At 32.2% G+C, this 24,237-nt stretch overlaps 2 protein-coding genes across 7 annotated transcripts in view; both read right to left on the reverse strand.

The window, feature by feature from the left end:
• LOC132695773 (synaptotagmin-16) overlaps nt 1-14,003 on the reverse strand; it is a 33,173-nt gene extending 19,170 nt beyond the window's left edge. For all 6 annotated transcript variants that reach the window (XR_009617883.1, XR_009617882.1, XR_009617881.1 and 3 more), the window contains exons 1-3: nt 13,795-14,003; nt 5,304-5,528; nt 3,453-3,723 (exon numbers count right to left, since the gene is read on the reverse strand). Coding sequence is in view for 3 of the 6 variants with exons in the window: in XM_060660239.1 (XP_060516222.1) it covers nt 3,453-3,723; nt 5,304-5,528; nt 13,795-13,828 (530 nt within the window). In the remaining 3 variants the exon portion in view is untranslated. The remainder of the gene's footprint in view (nt 1-3,452; nt 3,724-5,303; nt 5,529-13,794) is intronic.
• A 3,812-nt stretch (nt 14,004-17,815) lies between these two features.
• LOC132708105 (zinc finger protein 62 homolog) overlaps nt 17,816-24,237 on the reverse strand; it is a 29,565-nt gene continuing 23,143 nt past the window's right edge. Inside the window, exons 3-5 of the mRNA XM_060680228.1 lie at nt 21,842-21,974; nt 19,416-19,615; nt 17,816-18,103 (exon numbers count right to left, since the gene is read on the reverse strand). Of these exons, the coding sequence (XP_060536211.1) occupies nt 17,939-18,103; nt 19,416-19,615; nt 21,842-21,974 (498 nt within the window). The 3' untranslated portion in view covers nt 17,816-17,938. The remainder of the gene's footprint in view (nt 18,104-19,415; nt 19,616-21,841; nt 21,975-24,237) is intronic.

A 24,237-nucleotide genomic window follows, 5' to 3' on the forward strand; every position in this document is an offset into this window, starting at 1 on the left:
ATATAGTTATCGGCATCAAGCGAGGTAAGTCTGGTTTAAAAGTAGACAACGCCTCTTAGTGTCTAGTTGCAAAAGCATGTTGTATTTAATTTTGTTGAATACAGAGTAAAGAACTCTCTTTTAAACGAGAGCGATTAATATTCAAATAAAAACAGATTTAACTTCCGCTATTACTTTATTTTAGCAGATAGAGTAAATTAGTTTGAACAAAAAAAATCAAAATTTTCTGGAAATTATGATGCCATCATTTCAAATACTTTTTGTCCATTAAAAAATTTGTAAAATCTCATTATATAATTCACCATTAATATTGCGCCTACTTCTCATGGTTTCTTTGATTTATTTTTTTTAAAAGGTTATATGGTTAATATTTACCGAGATCTTATTCTTCACCACACACCAGAATTTCATCGTTATTATCTTTCAAAACTTAACCTTAATTGTGTCTCCTTCCTCCTCTCCTTTAATGCTTGACGGCTCTAAAAGTGATATCGAGCTTTTATTTTTCTTCTCATTTTTTTGTTTTAAGACGGTTATTCAATATAGCAATGAAATCGTTTTTTCCTTTTGCACAGATTCAATTTGCCGATGGATTTTTTAAAAAGTAATTTACTTATTCCATTTCCTATCATCGAAACTTCTTCCAACTGTCCCAGTTTTCTTAATTCAAGTTAATAAAAGGCGTTAATTTTTAGCCGTACTGGCTCATTCATCTAATATCGTAGTTTATTTCAGAAATGTAATAAAATCTCCTTAGGTATGCAAATTATATTTAGTCCGTCTAATGAAGTTTTTAGAACGTTATGGAAAGGCATCGCCTATATCCATTACGGAATCAGCTGCAAGAATTTTTTTCAGTTCATCAAAATCTCCCATGGGACAGTGCTCGCTTCCAACAAAATCTCCTTTTAGCCACTAAACAATATCCATCTCTTTCCTGTGCTATTGCATTGTCTTTTCCGGACAAAAATATTATAACTCTAAAAATTTCTAAAGCCTATTAATATTCACTAAAACCAAAACTGAAATTGATCTCGATTTTTTAGTTTAGCAGAAAATATATTTTTTAGTTGTCCTATAGTTAAGTCTCTTTGTAGCATACCTATGTCAAGTTATGAAATAATACGGTGTCTGCATCATAAGAGGTCATTTTTTATTAATATTTTTGTTGTTGTATGTTATAATTGTAATAAAATCTCTTGCAATTGTAAAAAAACTTTATTTGGTTTTTAAATTATTTCCATCAACTTTGACAATTTCTATTAGATTTTTTTTTAAATCGACGGTTTAAAATAAATTTATTGAAAAGCAATTTATAAAAGTATGACTTATTTAGATTGGGATGTACAAAAATAATGTTAGGCTAGAACAAAGTAAAGTTTTAACTATTTTTTTTTTGGAAGAATGAGCTAAAAAAAAATAAGATAATAGATTGATTATAAATGAAACCTTATTACAAGGCAACAAAATAGCGGGTGTACTTTGCAATTTTAATTAAATTTATGGTACCTTAAATTTATTATTTCATCATATTTAATTTTGGAGGTCCTGTGTAGGATGTTTATTATTATCTAGTCACTAGATATATACAGGATTTTTTTAGCGATGATGAAAAAAATGTTGCGTTCAACAGCTAACAGGGCCGCTGACAGTTCGTTAATTCGACAGGTTTCAGGTCAGATTAGGATTTAGGATTTATTCCACTGACACTGGTGATCTATTGCGGCACACTCCCAAGTATTCACTCCCCTTCAGATTCGGCACTCTCAGAAAGTCCACTATGCTGTGTTATACGGGGGAATTTCGTTCAGATCCTCAAGCCTAAGGACTTGATTCTTCCCTCTTCCGAGCAACTGCACAATATGTGCTCTGCCGTTTCCTCATACGTCATGCACAACCGGCACCCGTCATTTTTGGCGAGTCCAATATTGTGCATAAAGTGGTTGAAGCTGCAGTTTGTAGATCTCTCAAGTTCTTGGAACGCAGACAGGGCGAGGTCAGGACTGTGCTCAACCCATTCGACATGCTTGTTTGCCTACAGTCTGACGATGTTCTGTTATTTTCTCGTATTTTCTATACATGTTGGAGAAGTTTGAGATTATTGCTCCTAACTCCTCCCGACATCACGGGGCGTGAATTTTGTTGATTTTCGGAAAATATTGTAAATTTAATGTAATTTTGATTCGTTGATGTTTAGTTCACAAAATTTGGAACTTTTTTGCTTTATTTAGTACAGAGGTCTTCATTCCTAGACATCGATCACGTTTTTAGATGAAATTGCAAGAAGCAATACGTATATAATATAAGAAACAAAATGTGTTAGAAACAGACATGAATGCTGGTCCCAGTACAGGGTAACTCCAAGCACCGCTGCCTTGACTAAAAGTGTCTTTCTACAAGCAAATAATAGTAGCATAAAAGTAGGAGCAAGTGTAAGAAAAAAGTTTTTAAATGTGTTGCAGACTATACTTTTTCTACGACAATTAAATTTTGGGCATATTTGTGCAACCCAGCACCAAAACATTGACTTAGTGATCATCAAAACTGACAGACATTTGTAGTATATTATGCAACAAGTGTAGTAAACGGCATATATATATATATATATATATATATATATATATATATATATATATATATATATATATATATATATATATATATATATATATATATATATATATATATATATATATATATATATATATATACATATATATATATATATATATATATTAAACAAGTGACTTAAAAAGTTTAAGAAACGTGTTGTATACTATATTGTTTCTACGACCGTTAGTTTCTAAAAAACAAACGTCATTGTTGCATCTTGCGCACGCGTGCATAATTGCAACATTGTTAGTAAATATGTCCCCAAATTAAAAATAAAACCTTCAAAAAATGTGTTAGAAACCTTGTCTACAAAATACTGCAGTTTGATTATAATTCCGTAGCTTGCAAAACAAAAGAAATAAGGTTACACTTAATTAACTTTCATGAATGCGGAGTATTGTCCTATCAAGCAGACTCTCATAGTTCCCTGTCCCTTTTAAGAACCTTGAATATATTTAGAAAAATTCACAATGTTAATTAAAAATTAAAACAAAAACGCACATTTTTATCTCCTCGTTTTCTGACTTTTTCAAAATTTTTAGACGTTTAATGTTTTAGTTGTCAATGATACTCTTGCAAGTAATGCCATAATAGGAGTTTGTCCATAAAGTTTGTGAAAAACTTCTTATTAATTATTAATTAAGTTAAGAAATACCTCTATTGAAAATTACACAACTTTAATAACTCTCATATGTCCATTGTAGTTGCTCTGAGGATAACGTAATAAACTGTCAAAACGTCGGCATAGAAGTGAAAGTAGTAAAAAAAAAAAGAAGTAAAATAAACATTTGCTCGCTAGACAACATCAACATGCCGAGATAAAAAAATATTCCACCTACTCTTGCATGGCAGGGTTGACCTCAGCTATCACCTTGGCCACGGAAATCACCGTTTGTCGATCTCCAACAGAACTTGTCGTCGAGCTGCAGCACGAGCTGTTGCTGCTTATGCCTATTCTTCCCTTTTCGACGAGTGATATGATGTCTTGGCGTGGTGGCAAGAAAGGGGGTGGTGGACCTGCTGGAAGCGGTTCGGAATTTTTTCGACTGCTGGTGCCGGTGATTTCCGATTCCGTACTTGAGTCGCCAGCATCTCCGTGAGAAGTGCTTACTGAAAAGCTTGGTCTTATCATTTGAAGATTATGAGATACAAGCAGCCAGAGAGAAATTAATCAAATTTTATTATCGAAATTTTTCAACTCCATTCGTGAACGTGTTATTTTATATTTAATGGTTTGTTCATTTAAAAAAAGGGAAAAAAGCTTTATTTGACAAATTGCAATAATTTCTTTTTTTATTATTATTTTTATGTTATATTAATTATATTGTAAATTTGTATTTCAAATAACTACAAAGTAACTGTTTGTAATATGACAAATTAAAATTATTGTTAAAATGTGGAAGTTTCGTGGTTTGTGTTTCTTATGTTAGGCGGGATCTAAAAAAATTAGAAAAGTTGAAAAATGAACAGATATTTTGTAAACCGATGGGGATTTCACTAGTGGCTCTGCGCAAACTAAATTACCACTTGTATCATAAATTACCTCGAATAATGTGGTATATATGCATTTAATACCCATCTTACTTCTATCAAATAATAGACGACAGGATGTAAACAAAACCTTTTAAATATTCTAATTATTAATCCAAATTTCTAGAACAATAACAAAAATTACATCAAAAATAGGAAAAATATAGCATTTCAAATGTTGAAAGGAAAACAAAATAGACATAAACCCAAGCAACCGAAACAAATTCGTGGCCATATTTGACAACAAATTTACATAATAACATAGTCCAATAACTGAAATCTTGTTCGTTCCAATAAAATGAACGAATTTTATGGGTTTATAAGTACCACAAAGAGTATAGTTGGAGGACCTCGGTAAAACAATAATTCAGCAGTCAAAATCGCTACCAAAATGTAACTTAAACTAATAAACTAATAAACACAAAATATTTATTTCATGTAACGACCAGATAACATTTTTTAAAATTAAAATTATTGTTAATATGTGGAAGTTTTGTAGTTTACATCTAACACTAAACCAAGTTTTAAATACTTGTAAGCTGAGATTTAAAAAGTAAAAATTTATAAAAGGTTGTTGTAATTCCATACGTATTAGTTTCGTATTCCCTAATTTCCCAACTTTATAAAACAATAGAATCATGGAGAAAATAATGAAATTAATGTTCTCGTATTTATATTTTTTCAATTTGTTACTGTTCAATAGAAAGTACTACGTGCAAACTCATTATTATGAATTTTCAGAAAACTATAAATTCTCGCAACAAAACATAAGCTCAACAAGCAGCTGATACAAAAAGTTGCTACCGGTGTTAATAAAGTGGTCATACAATCCTAATCGAAATTCACTTTTCATGATATGATCCAAAGGATTATAATGCCGGGATAATAAAGCCGAGATGATCATTAATGTAATAATGGTAGTTGGTAAACATTTGGTATTTGGTGAATGATATTTAGGTATATCGAACTGAATTTACTTAACTATAAAGGACTTAATGTGTGCTCAAAGCGGTTAGTGTCTACTACAACCCCCAATTTTGAAAAAAACTGCCATTGAAATGAACAAAAAAAAAACAATATCAAATAAGAGGAGCGAAGCAAAAAAAGAATTTACACACAAAACAGAAAATCTTATCATTAGGTATCAGTTGACAGCTTACCCAATGCGGTGGTAGATGGTTTGTAAAAACTCACGCTGGAGCTATGGTCAACTATCGAATTCGTCCTTGGCTTTCCAGACACTGGTGGACAAGCTTCGTCGCAACATGCTATGGCTATGTTTCTCACCGAGCCCGACCACCATCCTTTGTTTCTGGCATACAAAAATAATAACACCAGAAATGCAGAACAGCCGATCAGGGCCCCGAAAATTGCCCCGTCCTTTTCTGAAAATAATTTAAAGTACACTTGGAACAAACTAATGAAATACACAATTACTATAACAAATGATAAAATGGTTATTTGAGTTGGCAAAATAAACTATAATCCGGGTGTCTTACAAATACTAGAGTCAAACGGGTGAAATAATTAATCTTGATGGTTTGCGAAATATAGCTTGATAATACAGATTGACAATTGTTGTTATAAACTTGAAATTTGAAAAAGATTGCAAATATTTTTAATGTTGATCTTAAGCTTCAAACTAGTTATGATAAATTATGTTACTACTTTATTCTTGGATTAAAAATGCAATACATAACAAAATGCAAGTTGTAATACTGTCAAAGCAACTCAAAGATAATATTCCAAAATAAAATTCCATTCCAAAATAAAATTCCATTCTTTTAAAACTTATAAACGATCACTGTTGTTGAGTTTTAAGTTTTCAATTTCGTGAATTACTGTCATAATATTTGAAGGAATGTTGGTAGTCGACTATTCTAGATCATTCTTTAAAATTCTTGCCGTTTTATTTTCATGGTAGTTCACGCAGTTGTTCTATCAGCCAAGTGAAGCCTTTTAGCCGAATTTCGTTTTACCGGCACAAAGGAGAGCTATGATAAAATCAACAGTGACCGAATGGAAGAAAGGATCACACCCATAGTCCATACTCTTACCGATAGGAAGGAATTCCTTAATATGAAAACTGGCGAAATTTCTTAGTAGTTACGGTACCATTTAACAGTAATATAAGAAGACACATTTGGGTCAAAGATTTACCACGTCGCGCAATAGTGTCTATAGATATTATATTATCTCGTTGAATTAGCTGACCCTCGAATGAAATTATTTGGCCATAAATTAGTATTATCAGTTATCAAAGGACATTTTTGCATATACAAACCGTCATCTAATGCGATTTTGATAAAATGATAAAAGAATTTTGTAGATGTATGAACTGCGGTTGATGGGTAACTATAAATATACAAATCTAATCCCGAAAAAATATTGTGGAAGAATAAAAATTGTCGAGCTACACTTTCTTTAAACAAAAATTGTTGCAATAGTCTTGCGACGTGTGTGCAAAGTTTGAAGAACATAAAACTTTATAAGATAATAGAATACGCTTCTAAACAATTTGGAGAAAATAATTATAGCTAATGGGGCAATATATGCAATATGATATCTCGACATAAATAGTCCCTAACCAATATCATACAAGAGCACTCGATACATTAAATAGTTCTTGATTATCAATTCATGCCATTTATGTAGATTCACGTAGAATAAATTCGGAGAAGCTACTCTACAGAGAGTCGGTCTTCTGGTGAACTTAAGATTATTCACACTATAAAGAGAATACGGATCAGAACCTAGATTATAGAACATCTTTTACGATTATGTATTAGCCCATGTTAATGTGCCTATGCAGCGTCGGACAGAAGGGCAAAGTGCGATTTTGTGTGAAAATTTTTTCAGATTGCTATGTTATTTTTGTAGAATAGCTAGTTTAACGGCAAGTTTTCCGAAACTTTTAATGAAAATAAGAAGGTCTTTTTCCTTTCCGTATAAATTGGTTTAGAACGTTTTTGCCTAATGAGCCTTTGAACCTGGGTAAACAATGTTTTAGTGTTGAACTAAAAAAACTTCGTCTTTAACTACACACCTGGTTCGTTTACAATTAAACGCATTCCACATAGTGCTGAGCTACGACTACCTTCAGCTATTCATCTGTAACCGAGTTGGATGCAGTACTTCTTCTGAATACAGCAAAACACCAGACATTCCAAATTTCAAATTAACATATTATTGGCATAATCAGTTTACTTGGTCATTTACATTCAAGGCTGCCATATGGCGTAGTAGTCTAGCGAAGCAGCACTGTTGCAAAAAGAGCTTTTATAATGCAAAACGCGGTGATCGCGAGTCTTATCGACCTTTATTTCATCAACAAAGAATTATGCCTCTGCCATGCATTCTGTTCGCTTTATTTTCTTTGATTTTGTATCATATTATGTTATAACTTTACTTATAATTATATACTTTTTTCTGACTTGTAAATTGTAAATTGAAAATTGTGTATTGTAAATTGAATCGATTTTTAATTACCTCCCGGTTAAAATTAACATGCTTAATTTTCAAAACTTCAAGAAAAATGTTAAATTGTATCTTCTGAGCCAATGTTTCTACAATTTGGAAAAATATTTGAGATTCGTTATTAAGCTGTGACTCTGTTTTTCACATTTTTTATTGTGTGTTAAATTAATTGTTGCTTTAATGTCTCATATATATCTTATTACGAATTCAATTTCGTTCTATTCTATTCTCGTGATGTTGTTCACTAGAGATACTATATGTGAATGTAGAAGTGAAGTGAAGAACTTTATCACTGTGTATACCAAAAGTTAAGACGTTTAGGACATGCCTTCATATGAAATCATTTTCTTAGGATACGTTCAGGAATTATCCCCTTCAGTATTCACGAGCTATTAAGGAACACTCAGTGTAGCATGGCTTCTCCAATCGATCCATTTTTTATAATCGCTAACTAACATTACACAGGATTAGTTTGATCGGTCATGCAATTCCCAACGCGCCAATTATTACGGTAGAATATTGTTTCACGCAATTGTCTCAGGAGACCATTTCCGCGATAAACATCAAACTTGCCTTGCATTTTATTTTTTGTGATTCTATCGTTGCTTTCGAAAAAAAATATATTTTAACTTCATTAATTCCCTAGTAGGAAAAGTTTCGATGAAAATACATGGAGATTTACGTTGGGTATCATATTAAATTCTGGAAAAGTAAATCTTATATCTCTTTAACATTTTTTCATGTATATCATATTTTAGGTATAATCCTGAGGTAAATAAAATTTTTATGAACCCTCATAAAAAACTCAAAGAATCCACTGGAATATTTAAAAAGCCAAGCCTAAATATGATAATAAATATGTCAATGAAAATAACCAATATGCGATATACGATACCGAAAAGTGCAAAATAAGGGAGAACTATGTTGAAAACTTCTTTCATAACAACAGATCGACTAAAGAACCCATAGCAGGAAATAATCTATTACTAAAGAAGAGATAAAAAAATGCTATATAAATCTCTAAAAATAATAAGGCTGTTGGTGCGGATGAGAGACCATCAGAAATGCTCAAACTTTTAGACGACAGCGGCATTGCCGTACTTTACAAGTTATTCAACCAAATATATGACGCTGAGCGAAACCCGGAAAAGTGGCTAACTTCAACACACACGTCATTCCTTAAAAATATTCCTGAGGATAATACATCAGCGATTGTATAAAAAATGCATTAATGCCATAAGCGACTCGCAGTTTGGATTTAGACAGGGGCTGGGTACAAGGAAGTTAGTTGCAAAGCAAGTATTAGTACAGAATTACTATGACCAGCGGAAAAACGTGTGTTTATGTTTCATAGACTACGATAAGGCTTTTGACAAAGTAAATCATCATAAACTTACGCAGCTTTAAAAGACTTGATTTGGATCAAAAAGACATTCGTTGCATTGAAAACTTATTCTGGCACCAATCAGCACAGGTTAGGGCGGCTAACCAAATCAAATCCAAATTCGTCGAGGAGTGCGGCAGGGGTGTATACTGTCGCGGCTCATGTTTAACCTATATTCAGAAGCCAATTTTAGGAGTCACTTGAGGACAAGGAAATTGGGATCAAAGTCACACTGTTCTGATTGCGGACCACATGGATGATCTGCAACAGATTGTTAATATGGTGGAAAACTGTAGCCAGAATATGGAATAGAACATGAGCACAAATAAAACTAAATTCATGGTTATCAGAATGGCTCGAGGCTCATTGTTAAAATTCAAAAAAGTATTCACTTGTAGCGACTTTGACCTTGGTCTTCGGTTGAGATTTGTGGGCTGCTATGTTTGCCCGGTGCTTCTGTACGGTGTTGAAGGCTGGACACTAATAGTAAAAGCCATAAACAAATTGGAAGCATTTGAGCTGTGGATATACCGCAGAATTCTTAAGATACCACAGACAGCCAGAACGAGAAACGAAGATGTTCTCAGGCGTATTAACAAAGATCGCGAGCTCTTTAACGTTGTAAAAAAATGAAATACTTCATACCTGAGGCACATAATGTGCAATCATAAATATAAATTTCCGCAACTGATTATTGAGGGCAAGATCAAGGGTAGAAGAGACTATGGCGAAAGAGAATGGCTGAGGAACGTGAGACAGTGGACTGGCATACGTGACATTCAGACATTGATTCACACGGCCAGAGGTAGACAAGTTATGGAAAATGTGGTCGCAAAAATCCATTAATGGATAAGCAGTTAAGATTGTGACCCAATCACTCTAGGTAGCAAATATTCGTTGGAAGTGGCCAAATTCAGGACTTGTCTTGGTCGCCAATTTTTATGCCCAAAATAAGCGTCGTATACATTTTTCACAGTAGAAGCTATAGTTTGCTTTTGCTTTGCTACGACATAACCACAGATATAACAAAAGTTATTTGAATTGTTCACACAATGTCTTCTTTCCATATTTATACATTTTAGAATACTAGAAATACGCAAGAATAAAGACAATAGCCGCGAACACAGCAGCACGACGACCAATACAACCAAACTGCGCATAATAAGGTTACAACGCTGTATTGAGGCTTCTGCGCCAACGCTGTTGCTTTGGAGAGAAATCTAACATTATCCATTGTTGCCAAATCACATTTAATTTCATAAAAACCAATTTATTTAATAATCATACCTGCATGTCATAGTTATGTATGTATATTAATAAAATAACATTTTTTAGATATAGAGCGTTATAAAAAAAATGACGCGATATATGGCGTTTTTTGAAAAAAGGGCCCCCCAAAAATATAAAAATGAGCAAACAGCTTTCAAACATCAAAATCACTGTAGACCTGCGTAATCTGTATTTATTTACAAAATTTACCTGAAAAGTGTAACCTAACAGGCCAATTATACGCACCAAGTTTCAACAAAATATGTGAAAAGTTGCGCGATTTGGAAATAAAAATGTTATTCGAAACAAAAGTTTAACGCTCTGAAAAATGGAAGTACTAATATTTTCACACCAAGAATAAGTGACCCCCTATAAGTTTCAAGAAAAATTTTCCAAACACGAAAACTATAATTTGTATCCATGAATGTATGCTTCATTTCATTTTTCTTTTATATCCAATATTTTTCATGGCAAATTGACTTCTTGGTTTAATATGTACACCGTGTGTACATCAGTCCAAATAAAATTATGGACCGATGAGGCGATTTTAACGACATCCGGCTTGCACAATAAAAAATTGCCATTATGATTCAACAGAGAATAAGTTTTTAATGAACAAAATAATAAGCAGAGTTATCGGAGTGTTAAAGTGTGGAGCGGTGTTATAAGGGATAGAATTAAGGGATTTTTTAAATTTTGCTTTAAAATACTGCCAGAAGTAAACAACCCCCGACAACTTGCGGGACCACATCGTATTTCAGCAAGATAGCGCGTCCTATCATTGTGGCCATCAAATGATAATTTTTTTAAGAGTAAATTTCCAAAATATAATTGATAAAAATGGCGGCATTGCGTGACCACCGCCAAGTTTCGATTTTACATCCATGGCCTTTTTTAATGCGGCATTTTAAAGGATCGTGTGTACAAATTCTGAAATAACTATACAGTTGATGACCTTAAGGAAAAAATTAGACAAGAGATTCTTGCATTAAATAATAGTGATGCGGTTCGAAATGCGAACTCCAGCATAATGACGAGCTATACAATGTGTATTGCAGAGGATGGACAATATAATGAAAACAGTATCAGCATATTTAAGTTTTTTTTTAGTTATTTGTTTCTGCATTTTTTTGTTTTATAGATTTATTTATTCAACTTTGTTACCTTGTTTTGTTAGCCTATAAACTTTAATTATTTATTTTTGTTATTTTCAACAAAGCTAGATAATTAATTATTATATGTTTCTTTAAATATGAATTCTGAAGTTTTATTAAATCTGTTAAAAAGTATACTATAGGGTCGAATTTTTTCAAAATTTCCACGTATTAATGGACACCCTGTATTGTTAGCATTTGTTTATCTGGAGTATTCTATCTTTAAAACACGTGAGATCAAATACCTAATATTGCCAACAAGTGACCTAATGTTGGCAGCTTTAAATTCAACATGAATGTTTAGCATGAATATATACACTGAGTGATGTGCCTAAACTAACAAATGACAAAACACCATAAGCGCATAAAATCTAGCGAAAACATCCGATAACTGGCAACATCAGTGTTCAACAAAGCCGACGTTTTAAAGTGACAGTTTGCGCAGTCCTCGTCAATGCATAATCGGTTATTTTAAACTAAGAAGTAGAAAACTATATTTTTGTCAAAAAAGACTGTGTTTCCTTTTTTAATCATTAAAAATGTTGAAGTAAACTAGCGTTTCTAGACCAAGGCACTAAAGACTATAGTTCTTACGGTTTATGCCATATTTTGAATTTTAAAAATACCAACATTCCTGTATATTGTTATACCACAATATTAAAATATAAAAGTATAAGTGAATTCAAACAATATTGGCCTTTAAAATTTTTTGAAGCATTTTACAATACGAGTTCCAACAAAATAAAAAAAGTTTTTTTTTGTAACTAACAGATTAAAAAAAAAAACTTTTTTTCCATTTTTTGTCATTTTTAGGGCTGCGACTTTCGTGATGCTCTTGCTACTAACGGTGTCTCCCTATAGCTATGCGCATGCACCTAAATTCCACCCAATAACTGCACTTTGCACCATTTTTTTTCTAAACAGCGATCTTCACACCCTTAAATCGTTTTTCTAGAACATTTAACGAGATTTTGACATTTTGCAAAAAAATACTGCGGTATAAATGAAACGTTTCGAATTGGCGAACTTTCAGCAGGAATGTTGATTGTTGAACGCTGTCTTATTGGTCGAAAGTGAGATTTGAAATGCGCATACGCACAGTACGGGTCTATATGTCAAAACAATTTCTTTTAATTATTTTTTCTTGATAATTTTATTTGTAGTTTGCCACTTAACTTTAAATATAGCACACTTATTACTAACTCGCTTGCAAACTTCGCTAAGCCTTATCGGTTGAAACCAGACTTCAAAATTTCAAATGCTGCGCAGTATTATCAGCATAGGCAGGTCCTCTGTACCAACACCAACAGAATTTTATACTAAGTGAAATTGAAACACTAAGCTTTCGGTGCATTTTTGGACTAAATCTGGCGTAGACCTGTTAGCTATTCTGGTCTGCCTCTTAACGGGAGAATTTTAAATCATTATTGAACTGTAAATAGTCAAGGGTCCTGAGAGTGGCAGGTAGACGTACTGGTAGTTGACCTACCTCTAGTGTATAAAATTAGAATTATATACTCTCCGGTGTTTGTTGGTAATGCTCGTTCTTGAAAGTAGCTAGTGTTTCTCAAATTATTGCTGAGATTAGTAAAATTGCGTTGTCTAGAATTTGGAAAATTATTCTCTTCTCCACTCTTTTATTTACTCCGAATAATTAATATCTCACTTACCTAGCCTCGATAATTAATGAATATTTCTTATTATATTTATTATTTTTATCACCGAAGTACGAAATTTATCGGACACTATCATTGCAATTTATCTGAACTTTACTTTAAGTTGTCAACCCTGTTTAACGATACCTGTCACCGCAAATATAAATTATCTTATTCTCTCACATTAACAAACCAGGTATAATAATCTAGTAGAATCAGCCCTTAAATTGCTTGCTCATCTTTTTCAGATATCCTGTGTTTTTATTTTTTTAAATGTCATTAATATGACGTTAATGACATATTTTAACATTAGATATTATATTCGTTGAACAAATATAACTATTTTGAAATTTAGTATTACATGTTCGTTAAAAGTAAAGACATATTTGAGTCGAAAATGTTTCTGCTCTAAGGAAATTGAAATTGAAAGAAATTGAATAAACTTTCCTTTCTCCCTCGAAATAAAGCTCAAATTCAAATTTGACTCCGTTTCATAGAGCGCAGTTCCGATAACAATTTAACCTATTTGCCTAATCCGAATCACCCAGAATGTAGGTCACTGGGGACACCGCTGCGATAGAAAAATCAATCGGGACATTTCGTCCATCTCTAGCAAATTACACGAACTAGATAAGTAACAAACGGTATTTTTTACCATTTGTTCTCGATACCAGTTTAGAATAAAAGTACCATCGGACGTCAGTTTACGTACCGAGAAAATTGCTGGTGTGTGATACCGCAACCATATTTCCCAGCTTGGTCGTCAAATGTCCGTTACCTTTAGCACCATCACCGTGAGTCGCGGCTGTAACGACAGTTTAAAAATGGACGATTATTTCGAAGGAGGGTCCGCGCGTCGCCAGGGATTTAATGCGGGAAACTCTGGTGCCCGCCGCCATCTTTCTAGAGACTCGCGTTTTACAGAACGGCGCCAGATTAATTGAAGGAATGTTTAAACTTGCGCAATGAGTGTTGGGCTCTGCTCAATGTGGAGACGCTTGCGTGCGATGGAGCGATATTTTGATCGAGAGGAGATTACGTCGTTTCTTTTGTTCGTTTTTTCTTGCGGGAGGGTATTATTTGTCGAATAAACCCTAGTGACTGGCGTGTGGAGATAACTGCAATTAAAGCCGCGTCAGTTGCGATTTTGAGTCCTCCGAGTGTGTAGCGACTTCTGCCTATTTTTTAAAAATAATTCTTCTGAACCCTCTTAATTATGCACCTATGCATTCAACTATACCAGAACACTGAATATTATTTAACATAAAATGGGACGGAGGCGGAACCCGCAAATTTATTCGTGATATTTTGAAAAACAAATGGTCATACAAAAATTATAACATGCGACATAGTGATAAACTTCTTCAGTCACCCGTGGTTAAAATGGCATTTATCAAACTATATAGTACCAACAATGTCGAAGGTGTGTCATCTGGTATTAAGATACTTTGAGGAACAGGCAAAGACTAATAATAGTCCATATTAGAATCGAAGGTTTGCTAACCAATCGAAACGGAGTTTAAACATCTAGATGAAATTACTCCCTCAGAGACACCAGCATTTCCTCTAGACTGATTTGCTTAATTTTGTTTCAAATGTTTAGAACCGTCAAATACCTGTTTGCCATTACTGAAACACCCAGTATGTACAGCGCATAAAAATCTTACCACTAAATACTATTTTTATTTTTTACATTTAATTAGGTATTTGTATATTTGGTAAAGATTTAAAAATATTAGAGATTAAGACAAACTTCTCTATTTTTTCATTGGTAAGGACACGGCAATTAGCACACAAAAGTTGCTACAAGAATGTTTTTTCAAAAGACGCCCAGCCGGACGGATATTAAAAAAGAGACGACACGTTGGTTTGTATTTAGTGAAAGTAAAGTATCTAAGTAGTTTTGGCAGCCGATCCTTCAGCAACACAACAAGATTGAAAAAATTACCATTCTGTAAACACCTCGACAACTATTACTGGATTTTCGTGAAACAAAAGATGTCGGTTTCAACACAATCCTAGCTGGCTTTATTTTTGAAGTACAGGGAAAAACAGAAAATTTGGCTATTTCAGTTGCCTTTGTAATTTTAAGCACCCTATATAACAAAGGTATGTTATAGATCTTTTTACGAACTTTTAAGATACGAGCTACAGTTATGCTTTTATTTTAACTACAGAATATAAAAAATAAATAAATTAGAGTCGGATCAGAAGTCACATGAACTGTGACAATAATGTAACATGGAATACTCTTATTTTTTAAATTTATTATAGCATAAGAATAAAATGTTAACTGGAATAGCATTACGATAGAAAACATGTACATTATCTAAAATGTTAAAATATATGTTTATTTATAAAAATATTTGGACAATTATAGATTTTTGGAAAACGTATAAAAAGGGCAATAAATAACAACAATTATAGAATACTCTATTTTAAAAAAAAATCAAATTACATAAAATCTGAGTACGCCACTCAACTAAAAAACCTTTTCTAACGGGTAACTGAAATAGTCAAATTTTCTGTATTACGAAAATCCCATCACTTTATCTCAAAGCATAACTGACATGATCCACAATAAAAACGAAAATTGAGCACACTGTTTTGGATGATCAGATAAGAATGTAAAGTGCTGTAACTCGAAAACTATTCGTTGAAGAGATTTGCGGTGAAAAAACTTATTATAAAAGTGGTCAAAAGAAAACCGTGGAAATCACATTTTGATTTTAAAGATGGTCGGGAGCGTAACGGCTATTTTAAACTTTAAAAGTTATTTTTCTCTGTAATCCTTCTAGTAGATGTAACAAAAAATATCTGTTTTTAAAAGTTAAACTTTATTGCAGTAAATTTTGTTTAATACTTTTTGACATATCTATCAAAATAAAATGGTGAGCGTGACTTATGATTTTTAACAAACTTGGTCCCGTTAAAAAACTCTCTCTCTCTCTCTCTCTCTCTCTCTCTCTCTCTCTCTCTGCTCTATCAAACCCTAGTTCCCGCATTCTTTAATATAATAAAATAGGCAACTGAAAGCCGTATATTGATATCTTATTCCTAACCTAAAATGTGGTACGAGCATAATTTAGTTATCTTGAAATAAAGTCGTTATTACACCGCTAATTATTCTTATTTATTTGTATTTTTTCAAGATTCAATGATAAAAGTTCATAATTCTATGATTCAAAAATAATAAAAATATTCTTAATTCATAAAATTAACAAAAAACGTGTAGAGGCACAAGAAGGAAAAAGGACCGATTTTGAAATAAAACTAATGTCTCCTTAAATGTTGAATGAATTGACGAAGCCGCTGATGCGTGGACGTTACAGCGGCTTCAATTTCTGCTTCTGACAGGCTACAAATAGCGTCTTGTATTTGTATTTTCACGTTGTCTCTCGTCGTTGGTGGCAGTTGGTAAACAATATATTCTTACTGACTTAGTCGTGCAATCCAGCTCTGGTAATATGTTTAATTTCAATGATCTCGGACATTTAGTTGGAAAAACATATTTTTGCCGTAATTGCAGCGGCATATTTTCTAGTAAAATAGGCAATTGGTTTACCAGAAAGTCGTGAAACACCTCAGCATTTAGTGGCTGATCTAAGTAATAGGGAACTATAATAGTTTCACCCAGGATGGCATATCATATATTGAGACTTCAATGACCTTGATGTTCGACCTCGCGCAACCAGTGAGGGTTTTTGTGCGATCAAAAATGGATGTTATGCAGATTAAATTTTCATTCATTCATTTCCAAAAGTGGCCTCATCTAAAGTTTTTATTTTCGCAGAGATATTGCTCTCATTCTCTTTCGTTGGTATAGCCATCATCATCTTCACAACTGAAGTCAAAGGCTTCCAAAATTACGCAAATTTCGCACGGAAAAGGCCGATTGGATATCTAGCTCTGTATACTCTTTGAGCCATTTTGAAGATATTAAAAATATACCCCAATCATATCGACAGTTCAACAAAAACAAATTGCACAGCTTTTATAATAAATATAATTTTAATACAAACTTTGTTGACAAGTCGATTTTAGTTATTTGTTTTCCCATTGGGTCACTCTCTATTTTTTTGAACTAAGATTATTTTGTTGTTTCAAAATACGGTGTAATATCGACTTTTTAAAAGTTTATAATATTTAAATTTGCTTTCTTGGATATTTAAGGCTAGAAATAAGATATCAACATTCGGTTTTCAGCAGCTTATTTGGGTATCATTTCACAACGTTTTTATGGAAAAGTCATATTATCGCATTTAATTTTTTAGAGAATTTAGCAATTTTCTGTTAATTTATCAAAGAACGCACTCTAGCGGGATCACTATGAACTAGACAAATAATTTTTTTTTAACGATACCATGTTTGTTAAAATCAGTATAGTGGTTTACTCGTATAAAGTTTGGCTTTTAAAAGGATTTTAGTGAATAATTCTACGACGAATAGTTTTCGAGATACAGCACTTTGCATTCTTAACTGACCACCCTGTACACCGAATAAGTTGTTACAATACAGGGAACTAGTATTCACTATATGGGAAAATTCATGTGTTTTAATTATTGAATTAACATAGCAATAAGAATTTTAGCTGGGGTCTGTGTCCATTATATCTCATTTTCTCAAGTTAATAAACAGGAGTTTATACCTACCCAGCTTTAAATTATTTAATTAAAAAAGGGCTGAAATACTTGATGTTACTGATGAAAATGATAACATTGAAACCACCGATAAACAGCTCCATAACTCTTTATTAGTTACCAAGGAATACACTTTAGAAATTACTCTTGAAACTATAAAATTACATAACAACCAGCACAGAAAACAATGAACAATAAACCAATTAAAATAGTCAATTAACGATGCATAACTTTAAAATGTTGGGTGCGTGCGTGCTTATTTCTATCACCCTTCTGTCTAAATTCCCTGCCGCACACGTTACAAGGATACGGCCTCTCATCCGTGTGGATCCTTCTATGGTTATTCAAAGCGTCCGCTCTAAAAAACCTCTTTTTGCAAATCTAAAATATAAAAATTGTTAGGTGTACAGGGTGTTTTGAAAATGGGCCGTTTATATGCAATGAGTTTACTGCTATTTGCCTACAAATTTTTGTTTGATCGATCCAGATTTTTTTGGGAAATTTCTATGGTTTTCTTAACTAAGTTTTGCTTAGGTTTTTGCAGATAACGAATAATAAATTTTGTACCATTTGTCCATGCAATGCAGGTCGCTAGATACAAAACTTATGTAGTATATCTGTTTCACACATGGTGCAACGTTATGGTGCAAAACCAACCAACAATAGCAATTATTAATTAAGAAGTTAATTAGCAAAAAGAAGCAAAAATCTTAGGTGGTTATGCATTTTTGCATGTTTGGTAGAAAAAAATGCATTTTTTCTAATAATAGAGAATCCTTTTATCGGATGCTGCACCCTATATGGTTAAGAAAGCACAAAATTTGAAATATTTTATTCTAACCTATTTAGTGTTACTTGTTTGATGTCATAATGTCAATAGGGTGGCCAAAATGTATAAGACCAGTTTCCATTGGTAAATGATTTAATTAATGAAGTTAAAAAAGGTATTACTAAAAAAAATTGAAAACATTTAGTTATTAATTGTTTTTACAACTGCAAGGAATGGTTTGTTAATTTACGAATTGCATGTTGTGAACGTTGCTATTATCTGAATGTATCAATGGTTATTGTTGAATCATTAATTGAATTATTCTTTTTTTTTAAATCGAACATATTATGTAACTAAAATCTGTATATTTTATGTTTTGCAATTTGCTATGTATGTTTTGATGTGCCGATCCGCGAATAAAAATTTTTATTACGATTTTTGATTTATATTTATTCAAATAGATCTGTAGTATAGGCAAAAAATTATAAGATTTACGAAGAACGGTTTTAATTATAGAAAAATAGTTTTGGCTTTATTTAAAATAACATTAATATTAATAATTTTTCATATTAACGAAAATGCACATTTGCATTTTTGTTAATTTCGATCGATTTATACTTGAAAATTTTATGTTGAACTCCGACTGGAATCCTGCGGACGTCTCGCCACTTGGCATCTTCGCGCTTTGAAAACACTTCGGAGTCGGGAGTTCAACAAGCGAGCGGATGATATCCCGGAATATTTTTTCAACACGTATATATTTTTCAGGAAAACATTTATATGGCAATATTTAGAAAATTATAAATATTCATATTATACAACATCACAAGAAGCTAAAATTTTAATTTTAGGTAGTGGCATACCACCATGCGACAGGGAATTAGTTTGGTCATAGAATACAAAAAAACTCCAATATAATCTTACGTCGCAACCGTATCTTCGATCATTGGTATGGATCAGTCGATGTTGGTAGTAGACAGAGCCGGTAAGGAAACACTTGTTGCAAACGTTACATTTAAAAGGTCGCTCCCTAGTGTGTACTTTTCTTATGTGGTCTTTGAGGTCCGGTCGGATGGTATATCTAGCCTCGCATCCTTCGTGAGGGCAGGCAAACGGTTTTATTCCTAAAATTTCAATATTTGGCGAATACTAGTGGAGTCGGTGTACAAAACATGTTTATTCGAGCTTTAAAAATTAGACAGGAGAAGATGAAAGCAAATTTAGGTTGCCAGAGAAAAATTGATACGTTTCGCTGTTGCTACTTTCAAACAGAGAATTTGTATATGGTATTATTATAAGATGATTGTACTTTCATGTGTGTAATCGTATTTTAAATAGAACATCCTGTGTATTAATTCCTAAGAATATTTTAGACTTAGACAAGAAATACTGTCTAAGCGAATATTAGGAAAATTTCAAAATTTAAGGAATCTTACAAAAAAATATTATGTATTATAAAAATAAAATATATTTATAGAAAATCTCATTTTTATATGATTCTTCTGAATATTTTTTTTTCCTGAAAAATGGATTTAGTGCTAATACCTATTGCAAATTCTACCCTTTTTACAGCAGCCTTATAAAAAGCCATTCTTTTTATAAATGCAAAGTAAGATTTTACTTTTACTTTTAATGTTACTTTTTGATGAGCCTGTATTTATTTATTTTTTGAATACCAACACAGACCACTAGATCAACGCCCATAAGAAAATCAATCCCAAATATATGTACATCAAAAGCTTTCAGTCGGATAAATAGAAATGAAATTCAAAATATGTTAGACACGGTAAGCATAGCATATTATATACGAAATATGAACAGCATAGTAACTGATATGGATGTCAAATGGATGAAGGCAGATATCTGCAAATGATAAAGCACGATTTCAACATTGATAAAATTATGTAACGGGTAACGCCAAACTGTAAATGTGTGGCGTGCTAATTTAAACAACAGGATAATATTCAACAACTAAGAAACCTCGTCTTTCAACAAAACGGCGCTCCCTTTCATTGTGTAGAAGTTGTTAAAGAATATTTCAATCAAAGATTTAATGAATGATTTGAAAAAGATGGAATAATAAAATGGCCAGCCAACAGTCCTGACCTGACGCCGATGAATGATGGAACTCTAAAAGATCGTGTAAACGCAAATACGAATCGAAAACAATCGAAAACAGAGAGCATCTAAAAAACCTGATTAGGTACAGAAGTTCAAATTCTAAATGAAGAAAGAATATTCCCAATCTATCACTTCCGCTTTAGAAAGATTACGGAAAACATAGATCAGATGTATTGAAAGGAAAAATTATTTTATACCTACCCAAATTATATATTCTAGAATATTTTTTAATATTGCGTTTAACAATATTTAATATTGCGAAAACTATTAAATATAGCTATTAGGATATAATTAGGTATTAGGATGTAATATTATACGAAGTGTTCTCTTTTTTCAGGCTAGGTTGGATGTTTGTTGTAATTTTTCATGGATTCGATGAAAGTATTTTTGTTTGAAAAGTACAGTCAGAGGTTAATTACGCGTAGCCAATTTAGCCCTCTTATTTGGTTTAACAAACTTTCTCGTTGCGAATAAAGCATTTTATGTACGATAAAAGGAGCATAGGTTTACTAAATTTCTAACAGTCACTGTCAGTTATAAATAAAAATTTTGTTTTTCGGAGATGACCTACTTCTCAATCACCTAAGATATAAATTATAAATTTTAGCGGACAAATTTTTCACTGCAATATACGCAGCTAACAATATTTTCAATAAACCACACAGCAAATATTAGTTTCGTTCGCACGGCAAAATTGGCAACTGTTTGAAAATTATTTTTGCCCTTAATTAGATTTCAATAAATTTCAATCTAGTTGTGGGTAAATTTGCCGGCGAACGTGAAATTTGCTATCGGTTAATGGAATATTTTTGGTTTGCTTGGTGCAGTCGAAACTGTTTCCTTTGTGTTCTTTCATTTATTAAGTGTGTTTTTGTTTCATTCTATTTTTGGAAACCAATATCTTTCATTCAATTTAAGTACATAATAATTGCTGACGCGCGAAATGAGAACGAAATTCAAAAACAATTCTCGAGGAACAATGAAAAGATCAATAAGCAACAGGCATACCAGAAAATACGAAAAAAAGAAACGTCACTACTTCATACACTCAAAGATCTTTATGGAGGATGAGGTAGAAGAAGAGAAGAAGTTCAGCTGAATATTTTTGTTATCTGAACGACAATCTACTTGCTAAACCCAGAGAAATAGAAAAATAAGTAAATTTCTCGTTCTGCTAATTTGATGGATCTTATACATTGTAAGACCACTTTAATACTGAAAATAATTACCTTGATGGAAGCGCATGTGCTGCCATAAATGGGACGTTTGGGAGTAACTCCTGCCACATGTGTCGCAAACATACGGCTTCAGACTCTTGTGAGCCCGACTGTGAACCAGCAACGCCTTCATTGAGGTCAAAGTCTTAAAAATCGTTGGAATACGAATAGGTTAGATTTATTAAAAAGTAATGAAACGGTTGATGAAACATTATACGTTTTGGTAAAACAGGACATTGCAATTTGGTTAAAATTTGGTCACATATGTATTTGGCTCTCTATCGATCTAAAATAATTTCAGCATCGCAGTATTGCCGTTCGTAAAGTAAATTTTGATTTTTCTAACTACTGTCACTTTATGATGCCTTTTGTAAAATATTTAACTATACCTTCCCCTAGCGGTTTAATTATTTTCCATATTTTTCGGCTGAAACAGACCCTGATTTATATTTTTATTAGTGCGTTAGTAAAATCATTTGCAACCTGAAATTTTGAGATGTGCAGAATCTATACAAAATTATCATTTTTCCACCTTACACAAAAATTGACAAAAAGTGATTTTTTCGAATGAATCACTCTGTTTATTAGAAATACTAAGAGGCCTTTGCCTTCCATTTCCTTTATTTTATTTTAAATTGCACTCGTTACGAAGTGTTAGTCTATCTGGCAGATATTCAAAATCGTTTGCCATTTATATATCATGTTCCTATACCTCAATAGATCCGAAATAAAAGCAGTTTTCTAAGAAAATCTAAATATTTTGATATATTTTTAAGCCTAAAATTCGCGATATACTTTCTTAAGGAGATTTAGAAAGTGAAGCAAAAAGAACTAAAATGGATGAAGATTATTAAAACGAAATGCTAAGTTAAATTTTTATTATTTATGGAGGGTGTTGACTGATATAAATGCATGTAGAAAATTTAATCCGACAGTTTATACCAAGATGTATTCTGCAGAGGAAAATGTTTTTAATATAAGTCATTTAATTACCTATTATTTTTTTGAAATTCTTTGAAATTCCACTGGAATTCCTTGAAATTTCTATGCGGATTCCGTCCACACTTTCCATAAATAATAAAACTTAAATCAGAATTTCATTTCAATAATTTTCATCCATTGAACTCTCTTTTTTTACATTTTAACTGTCGAAAATAGTTTTCAATGTAATGAATTTTGTCAATTTTTCGTAAATCAATAACACTTCATGGGTACATTACACCTAAATATGTCAACACAATTTAATTTTAATTATGTGCCAGAATATTCAGAACTTTTGTTAATAAAAAGGGTATTCCATTTGAAGAAAAAAAACTTTTTGTTCATCATAATTCCTTTAGTTACTTACTTTGGGATTCCACTTGAAATTCCCAATAGAAACTTTCTACGCATTTTCATTTTAATCCGTCCGCACTCTCCATAAATAATAAACAAAACTTAAATCCTAATTAAAACTTAAATCAGAATTTTATTTCAATAATTTGCATCCATTTCAATTTTTTTTACATTCTAAATCTCTTGAATTAATTTTCACAATTTCAAATCATTAATTAAAAACACTAGGTATATATTTTCAGCAATTGCTACGTCCTGTTTTCTCAAAATTTGTAATGTTCCATCAATCTGGAGACACCATGTATATACAAGTTCCTTGGCGCTATACCGCACGGACTACTGTAGCCAAAATACAAGAACTTCAAAAAGTTCTTTTTTCTGCGATATGAAAGGTCCAATAATGGTTACTTTTTAAAATAATTCACTTATGTCTTTAAATGGAAGCCCCGTATATCATAGCATTTCAGCGATCAAAATAAGTGACCTTTTCAATAAATTTTTTAGAATAACTCGATTTTTTTCAAAATGAAAATTGCAATTCTAATAACAAAGCGGCATCTCGCCATCGCCCTATTATAAAAAAACTTTCCAACTTGTACAATTTATTCAAGTATAATAAGAAGCTTAAGTGAATTGTCACATGATTAATTTAAATGGAATGTTATACTTTCCATTTACCAGAGAATTTACTTTTCAATTACCCCCCCGAATGGTATAACGAACTAACTAGTTTTGGCGCTATTTTGTGTTTTTAAATCATTTATTTTGTATAAATGTTTGGAAATCTCTGATAATTTATTGATGTTGTCAATTTGATCTGGTTTTGTCGAAAAGTCGATTTATTGATTAAGACTTGCCCTGGTTTGAAAAAAACGGGGTACAAGTTGCGGCATGTTTAAAAACCAAAGGTTACTCGTTAAAATAATACAAATAATAACAATAATAATGGATGCATTTTTTTAAAATTTTCAGGGACTGGAAAATCTTTATTTGGACTAAACAACAACAAACAAATTTCAAAAATCACAAAAAATATTACCACTATGGCCAGACTGACTATCTAAATAAATTAT

The sequence above is a fragment of the Cylas formicarius genome, unplaced genomic scaffold, assembly GCF_029955315.1.
Source record: "Cylas formicarius isolate icCylForm1 unplaced genomic scaffold, icCylForm1.1 PGA_scaffold_10__41_contigs__length_53128322, whole genome shotgun sequence".
NCBI classification, from domain to species: Eukaryota; Metazoa; Arthropoda; class Insecta; order Coleoptera; family Brentidae; genus Cylas; species Cylas formicarius.